General features: G+C 36.3%; 1 protein-coding gene across 2 annotated transcripts in view; it reads left to right on the forward strand.

Moving 5' to 3' along the window:
* Positions 1-15,387, forward strand: part of deltaCOP (coatomer subunit delta) — a 198,456-nt gene that overhangs the window by 109,138 nt on the left and 73,931 nt on the right. For both annotated transcript variants that reach the window (XM_090381569.1, XM_090381568.1), the window contains exons 8-9: positions 29-98; positions 12,082-12,247. In XM_090381569.1, coding sequence (XP_090237695.1) covers positions 29-98; positions 12,082-12,247 — 236 coding nt within the window. The remainder of the gene's footprint in view (positions 1-28; positions 99-12,081; positions 12,248-15,387) is intronic.

Below are 15,387 nucleotides of genomic sequence, written 5' to 3' on the forward strand. Positions count from 1 at the left end.
AAAAGTAGATTGTGTGATTTTCTTGCAGATGTTACGCCTGCTGTTACGACAAAACAGAACACAATGGCCAAGGTTATAAATGCTGTTCCAACAGAGAGGTTTGGACCTTTAAAATGTTTTATTTATATATAAATAAGAATACATCTAGAAGAAATTAGCATTAGCATTAGCATTAGTAGAGGCATTTGATGCAAGAAAGCAAGCTTATGCAGCATCAGCCAAAAAAAAAAAAAAAAAAAAAAAGTAACATAAATAAATAAAAATAACCACTTCCACTTCACCCCTCTGTTCGTTCGAAATACCTGTCCAGCTGAGCCTTAAACTTATTTAGGCTATCAACTTCCACAACAAGGGATGGAAGTCTGTTCCACCCACCAACCACCCGCTGGCTAAAGGCAAATTTCCGCACATCTATCCTACATCTGTCTTTCCTCAATTTGAATTTATGCCCTGTCAGGTGATTTTTCTGAGCTAGAGGAAGAATCCCATCAGCATTGAGCATGCTCAAACCATTCAAGGCTTTGTACACCTCTATCAGATCACCCCGCTGGTGCCTAGTTTCCAGACACTGTAATTTGCAAAACTTAAGCCTTTCTTCGTAAGAGAACCCCTTTGTCCCATTCACCAATCTAGTTGCCCTTCTCTGTACTCGTTCCAGCAGCTCTACATCCTTCCTGAAATGAGGCCTCCAGGCCTGTATACAGTACTCTAGGTGTGGCCTGACCATTGCCTTATACAAGGGAATAATCACCTCCTTATCCCTGCTAGAAAAATTCCTATATATCATTGACAATACACCATGAGCTACTCTTGCAGCTCGTCTGCACTGCTCAGAGAACTTCATATCTGCCTGCACCACCACCCCCAGGTCCCTTTCATTCTCTACCACTGTCAGTGTAGTACCAAAGAGTTGATACGTTGCTCTGGGGTTGCTGTTTCCCATATGTAGTACTTTACATTTGTCAATGTTAAACTTCATTTGCCACCTCGAAGCCCATCTGCTCAACCTTTCCAAATCCTGTTGCAGCAGTATAGTGTCAGTAGTGTCCTTGACAACCCTGCCAACCTTCGTATCGTCTGCAAACTTGGACATTAATCCTGATATACCATCATCAATATCATTTATAAAAACAGAAAACAATAAAGGCCCCAATACTGAACCCTGAGGGACTCCACTAATAACATTAGTCCACGATGAGCAGTGTTCATTGATTACCACTCTCTGTCTTCTCCCCCTCAACCACCCCTTTATCCATAGCAGCAACTTGCCTCCAATGCCACACTGCTCCAATTTGTGCAGCAGTCTTCCATGTGCAACAGTATCAAAAGCCTTTCTAAGATCCAAGTATATAATATCAAAGTTATTCCCTGCATCCAGTTCTTTTGTGACTGCATCATAGTATCCAATCAAATTGGTCAGGCAAGACTTCCCCTTAACAAAACCATGCTGTGTCCTAGCTATAACTGAAGTCTTGTCTAGATGATCCTGCAGTGCTTCTTTCACCAGTGCCTCCATTAATTTTCCGGGAACAGAAGTTAAACTCACAGGTCTATAATTACTTGTGTCAGCCTTTGATCCCCCTTTCTGAATTGGGGTCACATTTGCACATCTCCAGTCAATGGGTACCTCCCCTGAGTCCAAGGAAGCTCTCATAATTATGGCTAAGGGTTTGCTTACCTCCTTTGCTGCCTCCTTTAATATAACTGGATAGATCCCATCCACCCCAGGTGCCTTTCTTGTGTTTATCTTCAACAATTTCTCCTCCACTTTGCTCTCAGTTATTACAAGATTCTCTAGCTTACTGCTAGAGTTGAATACACCTCTGGCATTCCCCTCGCTGAATAACTCCTCATGTGTGAATGTCGATGCAAAATATTCATTTAGTTTGTTAGCTACCCGAGCAGGGTCATCAACAGTTGACCCATCGATCTCAAGTGGACCAATCTGATTCATCCCCTTCCTTCTAGAGTTTACATAAGTAAAGAACTCTTTGCTGTTTTTCTTCGCATCCCTTGCCAAGGATCTCTCGTAATCTGCCTTCGCCTGCCTAACCTCCTTTGTAACTTGGTTACAGATCAACTTGTATCTATCATAGGCGTCCGTGTCACGTGTTAATTTGTATGTATCCCATGCATTTTTCTTCTCTGCCATATGCCTCATTAGTTCATCTGACAACCATTTAGGCCTAAACCTTGAACAATATTTCTTAGTTGGTATGTAAAGCCTAGTAGCTTCCACAATAAGTTCTTTGAATGCTTCCCATTTTGAATTTGCTGTTGGCAATATCATCAGTTGATCCCACTGTATAGAATTTAAATACTGTCTCAGTCCATTGTAGTCGCCTTTACGAAAGCAATACCCCTTCCCTTTACCCCTAATGGTAGTTACCTCTTTGAGTAACTCCCACTTCAGCACACTGTGATCACTGCCACCAAGTGGTTCATTTATCTGCAGATTCTTAATGCATGAAGAATCACTACTGATAATCAAATCAAGAGTATTACTCCCTCTAGTTGCCTCCCGAACATGCTGATGTAGAAAACAATCATCCAATAAATCCACAAAAGCCTTGCTACTGTGTGAGTGACCAGCCCCCAAATTCCAGTCAATATCTGGGAAATTAAAATCCCCCATTATAAGACTCTCTGATTTACTGGCCCACTCTATTTCTCCGAACAGTTTCTTATTATACTCATCAGAGTCATTAGGCCTATAGCACACTCCTACTCTCAATTTTGATCTCCCAATGCTTATGTCACACCAAACTGACTCGACACTGCACTGTCCAGCGATGTCGACTGGCTTCACTTCCTTGGATTTTATGTGTTTTTTAACTAATAGCATAACCCCTCCTCCCTTCCTATCCTGTCTATCCTTTCTGTAGACATTGTACTCCTCAAATTCCAGTTCTGCATTTCTTATATCTGTGTGACACCACGTCTCTGAAATCCCCACAATATCTGCCTTTGATGTTTTGAGCAATACCTCAAATTCATCAAATTTATTTACTAAACTCCTAGCATTGGTGTACACACAAGTATACATGCACCTGTTCTTTTTCTTAGCTACCCTAACACAACCCATGTGTTTACTTGTACCCCAATGATTCCCAGCAGTCTCTGAAATATCTTGCATCTTATTTTCCTGCATCTTATTTTCTTGCATCTTATCTTGCATTTCGAACCACTACTAAACATGTAAAATAAAAATACACAAAGGACAAAAAAACAGAAAGAAAAAAAGAAGTATAAAATCAGTATAACAAACATCGGTGGATGCAACGCAATATACACTTACTTATTTGGCTTGCCATATGACTGGCATATTTTTTATTTATGAAGATTTTATATATATAATACCCTCTTATATATATATATCTGATAATTAACATAACGTAAAATAAAAACAATACATCAGCCAGTAGTATGGCAAAAATGTAGAGCGAAGAATAACGTAAAATAACATAAAATAAACAAACAGGGAAGGGAAAGTAAAGATAATAAGATAAAAACAGTAGTCGATTGTCCCCTGTATAATTTAGCGCATTAAACCCAATTAATGAAAACGATGTAAATTTAAAATAATGCCAATTATAAAATAATTGGCATTATTTTAAATTTTTTTGGTGATATTTCACGTCTTTCGGAACAGGTACCTTCGAGGGGGGTACCGCTAAATTATTTTATAATTGGCATTATTTTAAATTTACATCGTTTTCATTAATTGGGTTTAATGTGCTAAATTATACAGGGGACAATCGACTACTGTTTTTATCTTATTATCTTTACTTTCCCTTCCCTGTTTGTTTATTTTATGTTATTTTACGTTATTCTTCGCTCTACATTTTTGCCATACTACTGGCTGATGTATTGTTTTTATTTTACGTTATGTTAATTATCAGATATATTTGGGCTTCATGTGGAGGATGTGCATTTTGCTGCCTCTAATGATAGCTTTATATTTATTTATTTTTTATTTTTATTGCTTTTTGCTTAACTTTTACATTATTTAAATATATATATATATATATATATATATATATATAGAATCCAAATATTCCAGAGTTAAATTGTAAAAATATATAAAATTATTAAGTGTTACACATATATAAAAAATTATTAAGTGTTACATATAGAACTAACCGATTAATGCCATCAAACGATAGAACATTACATCGGACGTTAGGTATGTCCAAATTATATAAGTTATAGTGTAATGTAAGTACCTCCATAGTTTGAAAATCGATGTAACCCCTGACCAACAGTACCTCCAGTATACATGAAAAATTACATGAAAAATATAACATATTAGGTTAATTAACATAATAAGCCTTACATGGGAACCCATTTTGCAAGAGACTTTGTCGAGGGCTAAACCCCTACAAAATAGATACCCTTGTTAGACTGAGCCATCGGTTTCTGTTATCATCAGCCTGTATACCAAATCCAATATCCATAATAATGGATAATTTAAAATTAAAATTTAAAATTATAGTGAAGCTATAAATCAGTATAAATCTAGCCATCCAATATGGGGAAAGTCTAACCAAAATTTGTAATAATACAGGCTGGATGATATTTAGCCCGACCGATAGCTGCAACATTATAAGCACAACTGAGAAATTATTAATATTTGCTGAACAATTTGCAGAAAAATAGCTAATTTAGCTAACTAAAGGCGAACGGAAAGCAGAGTAGTTAAAGCAATAGTACCTCACTCCCCCTCGAATTACTCTAATAGTTCGTGAGGTATGAAAAATTAAGGCATGAGGATAGATAAAAGTGAAATAGTAAAGAAAAAGCAATTTATCGATATTACATCAGATAAACCGGGAGTGTAAATTCCCGACCCTAATAGTAGGGATCCTGGTTAAGTAGTAAGAGCCAGAAAATATATCAGAATGTGAAAAGCAACCGAAAAAACGGAATGGCTAATTCCTAAGAAAATTTACTATAAATCTAACGTCAAAGATTAGGTAGTGGCAAACATTCTATAAAGCTTTAAACAACAAAGGATGGAATGTCGCTAAACAACAAAGGAGGGAATACCGTAGAACCAGTATGTTCCTGTCAGAGAATCTACATTACATACATTACCGTAGCCAAGGGCGGGAAAAAAACTAAACGCCTGCAGCAAACGCGCAAGACGTTTATAACTGCCGCGTATACTGCGCCACCTAAGATTTGTCCAATAATAGCCAATTTTGGGATGACCCATAAGTAATACAGCGCCCTCTATAGTAGAGAAAACAAAACCAATATTTCTCAGATGCCGAAGCGAAATCTTAGTAAAAAACGAATTAATTCCTACTGTAAAAACACATATAGGTACCACTTTTCTAAGGCTTAAGCTATATATAGCGTGTTTATGCAGCAGTCCCTAGTATGTACATGTATATACAAAGGCTAATTAGTAAACAACTCACTCCATAGATACTGATGTATACAAATCGATAATAATTCTTTTAAAACCGAGAAATTATACCTGATAATAATTCCTTTAAAACAGAGAAACTATACCCCGTATTTGTAATTCAATATACATTATGCCTAATAGCTTCCAAGGTATCCAACTGGTTTAGATCATCGTGGTATTGTTTTAAGGCTATTGACAAAGCAGTACTCATATGTTTCATAATGAAATTATGTGGGAAACTGTGGGAAACCGTTATCTAATAAATTGTGCGTAAAATCCATCAGTGCATCTATAACATCACTTTTATTATTACAGATATATAATCTTCTGATCCCTTGTGTCACTATTATGTTTTTAAGGATACGTATTGAGATATTTGTACCCCAACTGGTTAGGTCTATAGTTTTGAAATTAAATTCTTTGCGTTTGTCAAATACCTTGGTAGTTAGATTATTATTCTTAATATTACTGTCTATATCCAGATATGCAGCTTTACCAGAGTCACACTTGTTAGTGACCTCTAGCACCAAATCCTGCGGGTAGTGTTTAACTGCTTCTGTATGAAAGTTAGTATAATTGAACACAATTAAGTCATCTATATATCTGAACATATTGATATCTTTATTGAAGTTATTTTCAAAATGGTGTAGATATAGATTGGCCATAAGACATGAGCTACTTGCCCCCATAGCTATGCCGGTATGCTGTATGAAAATATTGCTACCATTATAAATATAGCTGTTGGAAATACATAAGTTAAGTAGGTTATCCCAGTAATTACGTTGGCAGGGTAAATTTTCACTATATTCTGTGAAATAATACGGGGTATAGTTTCTCTGTTTTAAAGGAATTATTATCAGGTATAATTTCTCGGTTTTAAAAGAATTATTATCGATTTGTATACATCAGTATCTATGGAGTGAGTTGTTTACTAATTAGCCTTTGTATATACATGTACATACTAGGGACTGCTGCATAAACACGCTATATATAGCTTACGCCTTAGAAAAGTGGTACCTATATGTGTTTTTACAGTAGGAATTAATTCGTTTTTTACTAAGATTTCGCTTCGGCATCTGAGAAATATTGGTTTTGTTTTCTCTACTATAGAGGGCGCTGTATTGCTTATGGGTCATCCCAAAATTGGCTATTATTGGACAAATCTTAGGTGGCGCAGTATACGCGGCAGTTATAAACGTCTTGCGCGTTTGCTGCAGGCGTTTAGTTTTTTCCCGCCTTTGGCTACGGTAATGTATGTAATGTAGATTCTCTGACGGGAACATACTGGTTCTACGGTATTCCCTCCTTTGTTGTTTAGCGACATTCCATCCTTTGTTGTTTAAAGCTTTATAGAATGTTTGCCACTACCTAATCTTTGACGTTAGATTTATAGTAAATTTTCTTAGGAATTAGCCATTCCGTTTTTTCAGTTGCTTTTCACATTCTGATATATTTTCTGGCTCTTACTACTTAACCAGGATCCCTACTATTAGGGTCGAGAATTTACACTCCCGGTTTATCCGATGTAATATCGATAAATTGCTTTTTCTTTACTATTTCACTTTTATCTATCCTCATGTCTTAATTTTTCATACCTCACGAAATATTAGAGTAATTCGAGGGGGAGTGAGGTACTATTGCTTTAACTACTCTGCTTTCCGTTCGCCTTTAGTTAGCTAAATTAGCTATTTTTCTGCAAATTGTTCAGCAAATATTAATAATTTCTCAGTTGTGCTTATAATGTTGCAGCTATCGGTCGGGCTAAATATCATCCAGCCTGTATTATTACAAATTTTGGTTAGACTTTCCTCATATTGGACGGCTAGATTTATACTGATTTATAGCTTCACTATAATTTTAAATTTTAATTTTAAATTATCCATTATTATGGATATTGGATTTGGTATACAGGCTGATGATAACAGAAACCGATGGCTCAGTCTAACAAGGGTATCTATTTTGTAGGGGTTTAGCCCTCGACAAAGTCTCTTGCAAAATGGGTTCCCATGAAAGGCTTATTATGTTAATTAACCTAATATGTTATATTTTTCATGTAATTTTTCATGTATACTGGAGGTACTGTTGGTCAGGGGTTACATCGATTTTCAAACTATGGAGGTACTTACATTACACTATAACTTATATAATTTGGACATATATATATATATATATATATATATATAATTATTGATAAAAAAGTAAAGAAAGTTAAAACGAAAGTAACTGTAACTAATATGTAAATAATATTTATGAGTCAGTGCAGTTGCAAGCAATCATGCAATGCACCCATAATGTCTATAATATTACGGATAATATAAAGAAAATAAATCCAACAATAATACCATCAGGGACCTAAGACAACGCAAAAAAAAAAAGAAAAAATTTATTATCGCTTTTTACCGACAATCTAGGTGACGTCAACTGGGGCCAACCACCCAGAATGAAGGCAAAAAACGACAAGGTTCTCTGTTTCTGTGATGATCAATATATGCTAAGTAATTTAAATCTAAACCAAATATAAACCGGTATAGGCCGGAAAAAAAATCGATTATAAATAAATCGAAAGATGATAATAAAATTTAGAAATATTAGAATCAAAAGTAAGAAATATAAGTAAAATATAAATGTAAGCATATATTAATCATCGTTGACCCGACAGAGAACGTAATTTAATGATTAAAATAAGATTAAATGTATAATACATACTACATATTGATCGTATCTAGGACATAATGTAATAGTCGTCAAAATAATGTGGTGCCCCCTATGTGATGGATAGGAGGACGTAGGAGAAACTATTTCTTATCTATACCACTATTTTTCGCCTTTGTGGAGTTCAGGCTCTATTATTCCTACTCCTTTAATTTTTCTTCTTACTATCTGCATGTTTCTCTATGCGTTAATTTAATTTAATTATTTATTTTTTAATTATTTATTAATTATTTATTGCGCTTTTAAAACTGATTAATAAACCAGCATTAAATCCTAGATCTTATAGGCCTATTGCACTTTTGCCAAATCTTGGGAAGTTGCTAGAGCGTTTAATGACTCTGATCGAAAATCGAAAATAAAGATTTCGACTGATCTTCTTCAGTCGAAAAATATGGTGACCTCTAATCAATACGGGTTCTGTGTAGGGAAGTCCTGTGAAGATGTACTTATTGAATTTGCTCACAGCATTGAGAGTTCAACATCAAAGTACACATTAGCTACCTTTTTTGATTTCGAGGGCGCTTTTGACTCTCTATGGTGGCAGAGTGCTCTCGAACGGTTACGATCAGCTGGATGCTCTCAGCAACTATACCACCTGTTCACAAGCTATTTCAGTAATCGTCACATTTTAATGAAATCTAAATTTCAGGGGGTGTCTAGAGAAGTTTCACAAGGGTGTCCCCAGGGAGTCTATCTTAGGGCCTCTTATATGGAATATGGTATTACAGGATTGGATTTCCCGTTGTTTCAGTAGTACTAAAATCATTGCTTATGCCGACGATTTTACTATCTTAATTTGGTTCATCTAGATCTGCTATTGAAAGTAATGCCAGTGATGTCTTACAAAATTTATTTCAATGGACAGTGGATAATAAATTGACAATAAGTTCGTCTAAGACTAAAATGATTATCTTTGGATCACATTTAAACCTTCAATGACCTCCTTTAGTGAAGATTAATAATAACATGATTCCACTTGTCTCTGAAACTAAATTACTTGGGATTACAATCATCTCAAAGCTTAATTTTGTCTCTCATTTAAATAATGTAACAAAAAAGATCAGAAGATTCACTGGTGCTATTGTAAAAATTTCTCGTTCAGACTGGGAACTTTCTATATGTACCATGAGAATCTATTATAACGCCATATTCCTTCCTAGGGTTACTTATGCTGCAGGTGTATGATTTCGCAGGCTTTGAACTGTTAAATTTCGATTGAAGTTGGCTACTATGCAACGTACAATATTATTATGTATGGTAAGATCTTGTCGTACTGTTTCAACTTCTGCACTACAGGTTCTTGCAGGTGTATTGCCATTCGACCTTCACGTAGCTTACAGAGGTCTTTGTTATAGGTTAAAAAACCAACTATCAACTGAATTTATGGGTGTGGTTCTGAATATTAATTCAGATATTAAGCAAGAACATAATCGTTTGTGGAATGAAATTATAAATCTATGGCAGACACATTTTATTTGAATGTTCACTGTGTAATGACTTTAGAGATGTTCTTCGTTCGTCAATTTCTACACACTCTCATGAGTATGAAACTTTGCTGGTGGGAGACAAGAATTCTTATGTTGCTCTTCAGCAGTTTGCATCTGATGTTTTCACAAGAAGAAGAATTAGTTATACGGCTACGAATAATTCTACTCCTTTGTCTGGTGGAACTACTAATAGGGAGCAACATTCCCTAATTTTTTTTTATTATATATATATATATATTTTTTATTATTATTATTTTATATTATTTTATTTAATTTATTTTTATTATTATTATTTATTTATTTATTATTATTATTATTTATTTTTATTGTATTTCATTTTTTATTATTAATATTTATTTATTTACTTTATTATTATTTTTTTAACACCACGGGAAATCCCTTTTTTTTTTTTTTTTTCCTCTCCTCTGGAGTGGACCCCCAGAGGAATCTGGCCCATCTTTTGCCAACATCAGGTGGGTCAGAGTCTCGAATTGAGGCAGTGCGAGCTCCATTGAGACTGGCCCACCTTTCCGTGGTATGGACGAGTACCCGGCACCTCCGTAGCCAGGTGGGAAGGAGCAGCAATGTGTAGCACATGCTTTTTGATTAGACCGGGGTTCGAACCCGTCACCACCGGATGCGGAAAGGTCAGGGAATGACCACCTCATATCCCGGAGCAATATGGCCTTAGTTGCTAATGCTCCTAAAAACCAAACAACAATGACGAGTACCCAGAATCATTTGTCCAGATGACTGATGATTCTGGGTAGCCAAGCGGTCAGACACAACAACAGAACACACACATAATACACACAAACATATACTACTTATTTCTGGCCCTTCTACAGTGGTACTGGTCTTCACAGAGATACGAGGTGGAGATGAACTGACGTTCCAGGTGCCGCCCATTACAAAACACATGTCCACATGCTGGTGCTAGATGGGGAGAGTAAGTGGTATATCAATCTGTAGAACACAAGGTTTCTTGGAATGGTCAGGGAGAATTGTCCTACAATAAAGAGAGCTGCCCTTCTCACAAAATTTTGGCCTTGCCTCACCCAGGAAATGTGTTCCTGTAGTCTTTGTAGCATCCATACATAGATTGCAGTATTGACTCTATTCCCTTTGAGTACAAATTGATTGTTAATTGAAAAGATGATCAGCATTGTTTTGATTCTGGACTACTGCAAACAAAACCTTTTGGGCCTTGGTGATGATTTTGAAGTCCACTGCATGCTTTCACGCTTCATCTCTGGGTCATACTGAAACACCGAACAGTCATTTCCAGCAACAATACAACAAATATAATTAGTTGTTTGACATGTCTGGATGACGTCTTCACATGATGACACTCTGCTTCTGCTCACCCATGAGACTGTGTGGTAGAAATTTTGCAGACCTTCCTTTCCCCAATCTTTATGCAGAATTTGACAAATCGGCACCTTATTCATGTTCAACTCATCAGCCATCATCCTGAGGGTCACACAGTAATCTCTTGCCACAATTTCCTGAACTTTTGCAATTCTATCCTCATTTCAAGAGGTTGACAGACTCCCACTTTTTGGGTCATTGCAAAAATTCTCACATCCGTCATTGAAACGCTTACATCATTTAAACACACTGGTATGACTTAACCTTTCATCACCATAAACAGCTTTTAACATTTCATATGTTTCTCTTTCAAGTGCTTTCATAGTTGAAATGAAATTCCTTAGCTAAAAAAACAAAATGTATGCCAGCCTACATGATTAGAACCTTTGAGCTACTAATTAGAACTTTGAGCTACTACAGTGTACCATGCACTGCACTACTAGTTATGAGATGAGTATTGGAAAGTAATATAAAGATCAAAAATAACATTCCAGTTTAAAGTGCAATGGGCAGTTTGTTTAATTTGTGAATTCCCTGCCCAGTGACATTATCTTTATTTATATCTCTGATCACTTCATTCAGTTTCTCAGAAGAATCAAAAAACTGGCATTTGGAGTGGGATGGTGGAGGAATTTCATGGATTTGATCATGTATACCCAAAATAATGAATACACACATGAAAATGTCAATTACACTCATTTTATGAATTTATCATTACATACTTGTTCAGCTATTATCACTGTACTCATAATATCCTGATTAACAGTGTCAACTAGTAACTATAAACACGATACATCTACATAAACATGTCAATAACTTGATTTTCTAGTGGAGACTTTTCAACTGATATAAGATTTATCTATGTAGATGCAAAATTCACAGCCATTATCATGAATAAATGTGTATGCAGAAATGGTTTTGGTAATGCACGATAGATTCAGAATAAGTCTGCTGAATTCAGAGAGTGTGAAGGTCTGTTAACCGACATTTAGAAATAAATCACATGTGTAATTTTTAATAATTGATTTCTGCTTTGTAGCACTGTTTTTATAAAGAATTCATATTGGTTTCTTTTCTACTAATTATATATTTTAGTGTTCACCTCCAGATAGAGGAAAAAATTACATTAACAGCATTAAGAGATGGTGGATTACAAAATATGGAAGTTCACGGTTTGATCACACTCAGGGTCACTAATGAAAAATTTGGTCGTATTAAAATTAACATGGACAACCAAGATGATAAAGGAGTGCAGTTGCAGGTTAGTTTCGCTTGTATGCAGTAATAGATTATTTACTTAAATAATTCATTGAATTGATGGGAATGAGCTTAATGAGATTACTACATTATTAAGCATTATTGTACTTGAGGTGCAAAACTTTTCAGATTAAATGTCTCTTTCTGAATTTCTGCCCACTCACACACATTTCTTATACATGACAATTCAGATAGGATTGATCAGCTAACTCTTGGAATTCAATTTTTTTTTTTTTTTTGGTCAAGGCATTAAAAATAAATTACCCTGAGATCTCCCAGAGATATTCAATTGGATCTGGTAAATTTCCAGGCAAATAATTCCAGACAGATTAATAAATTATAAAGAAGCTCCCATTATTTTCTTGGTGATATGCTCACCTCTTTCCTCTGGGCAGCACCTTCACAAGCTCAGGCTTTTACATTCCATTCAAAAGATGGCAGTTAGGCTAATTAATGACCCATCTCTATCAAAAGTCTCTTCACTCCTCTCTTAGATGTTCTGTTTCTGCTGCATGCCTTTTCTATAGATACTTCCATGGGCACTGTTCTGAAATGGCTTCTATAATTCCCCCTGTCTCTTCCAAACCAGTCCGAACACATGCCACTGCCAATCAACATCCATTTATTTATTGCCCTACTTCAAACTCACAGAACCAACTTTTCTTCTTCCTCGTTTATTCTTTCAGCTTCAGTTTACTGGAACAACTGCCCTTCACATGTATTTCCTGAAAATTACAATCTACAGAAATTTATATCTAATTTCAACAAGTATCTTCTTTCATCTTTTCAATCTTCAACACATGCATGGTACTAAGTACTGTAGGTTTTAATACATGTCGTGTTTGGGCTTTCATAAAAAAAAGTTTCCCAGAGTGGGATTAAATGATGCCACTACAAAAACTGACAAGTCATTAATGCAGACATGGGAAGCCAATCATCAATAACATTTTGGATGCACTGCTTCCAACAGACAACCAGGCTACTTACAAAGTCCAAAACCAGATTACTGTTATTAATGCTGCATACACCAAGTGGAACTGTCCTTTACTCCTTTACTTGGCAGGAATTAATATTAGCATTGGAAAGCAGAACTGACCTTTACTCTGGAGGAATTAATGTTAGCGTTGGAAAGACAAAGGAAAAAAATTCTTTGTCCTTTCCAATGCCATTGACATAACCTATCTAAGTAGATGCCCTGAAGAAGTTTGCGAGCTTACTGCCTGAACACCTCATCTTAATGAACAAATGCCTTGTGGCAGATGACTTGATTGACTCCTGAAAACAGGCAAACAGTACCTCAAAAACCTAGGAAACTGGGATTTTGCTCTCTACCCAGTGATGGGGAAGCCCCTAGAGTGCCTCCTGTTATGCAGGTTTAATAGCTATTATAGTGCAGCTAATATGACAAGTGATAGAAAATTTGATTTTAAGGCAGGCATTGCATAGAGGATGCTATGACCTCCATAAAGGCAGTGGCCACTTCAGTGCAGAAGATCTCTTAGTTATTTCTGTGGATTAAAAATCTGTACAGATATTAGCATTAGTAGAGGCATATGATGCAAGAAAGCATGCTTATTCAGCATCAGCCAAAAAAAAAAAAAAAAAAAAAAACACACATATCTAAAGAATTATCTCTATAACAGAACTGTCAAGATAAAAACATGGTTACAGGTGGTATCCTGTCAGGTTATCAGTGGCTGCCCCAGGGCCCCATTCTTGGCCCATTCTTTTGGACTGCTGTTTTTGATGAGCTGTGAGCCATGGACCTCAGTCCAGTTCATAGTGTAGCCTTCACTGATGACCATGTCTTAGTCATCAAGGTAAACACTTGAGCTGGTCTTGAAGTACTAGCAAATATTAGTATTGGCAAATGATGCAAGAAAGCAAGCTTATACGGTATCAGCCAAAAAAAAAAAAAAAAAAAACTTTCCATTTCAACTATCCATCCCCTCCAAAAGTTTATCTAGTTCTCCCTTGAATTTATAAAAGCTGTCCACTTCAACATCAGACAGAAGTTTGTTCCTGCAATCAACCACTTGTTGGTTAAAGGCAAACTTCCACACATGAATTCTGCAACCATCCTCCCCCCAATTTGAATTTATGCCCGCTGTATGTATAGTCTGAGCAAGAATCCTATCAGCATTGAGCTTGCTCAATCCATTAAAATCTTTAAATACCTCAATAGATTGCTTCACAGGTGCCTAGTCTTCAGATGCTGCAATTTGCAGAACCAAATCCTTTCATGGTAAGAGACCCCATTGTTTTCCCTCACCAATCTCGTTGCCCTTCTCTGTATCCACTCCAGCACCTTCCTAAAGTGAGGCCTCCAAACCTGTAAGTATTCAAGATATGGCGTGACCATTGCCTTATACAGTGGAATAATCACCTCCTTATCCCTGCTATCAAAATTCCTGTACATCGTTGACAAAACCCCATGTGCTGTCCTGGCAGCCTTGTCTACACTGCTCAGAAAATTTTATATTTGGTTCAACAATTACCCGCAGATCTTTTTAATTTTCCACTATCTTGAGTGTAGTACCAGTTGATATGTTAATCTGGGATTACTGCCACCAATGTGCTGCAATTTGCATTTATCAATGTTAAACCTCATTTGTGATTTCTCAGCCCAACTGCCTAATTTTTCTAGATCTTTTTGCAGTAGCATACTGTCATTAATGTCATTAACCATTCTGCCAACCGTTGTATCCTCTGCAAACTTAAACATTAAGCCTGACATACCTTCATCAGTATCATTAATAAATACGGAAAACCACAATTGGCCCAGCACTGAACCCTGAGGGACTACACTGATAATATTAGTACTTGAAGAGCAATGTCCATTGATAACAACTCTCTCTCTCTCTCTCTCTCTCTCTCTCTCTCTCTCTCTCTCTCTCTCTCTCTCTCTCTCTCTCTCTCTCTCTCTCTTCTCCCACTCAGTCATCCCTAGCAGTAACTTGCCCTTATTGTGCTAGACAAACTACTGAACTGGGCAGATCCCCATAAACTTACCATATGAGGTGAGAAAACCAAGCTGTCTTACTCACCTGTGATCAAAATTGCAGGTGCCCCAATATGCCTGGTTGCAAAGATAAATATCTAGGTATTATTTGACTCTAAGGTTCCGCCCATATCTGGCCAAAA

This window comes from Mastigoproctus giganteus, chromosome 9, assembly GCF_048544385.1.
Source record: "Mastigoproctus giganteus isolate SK-2022 chromosome 9, ASM4854438v1, whole genome shotgun sequence".
NCBI classification, from domain to species: Eukaryota; Metazoa; Arthropoda; class Arachnida; order Uropygi; family Thelyphonidae; genus Mastigoproctus; species Mastigoproctus giganteus.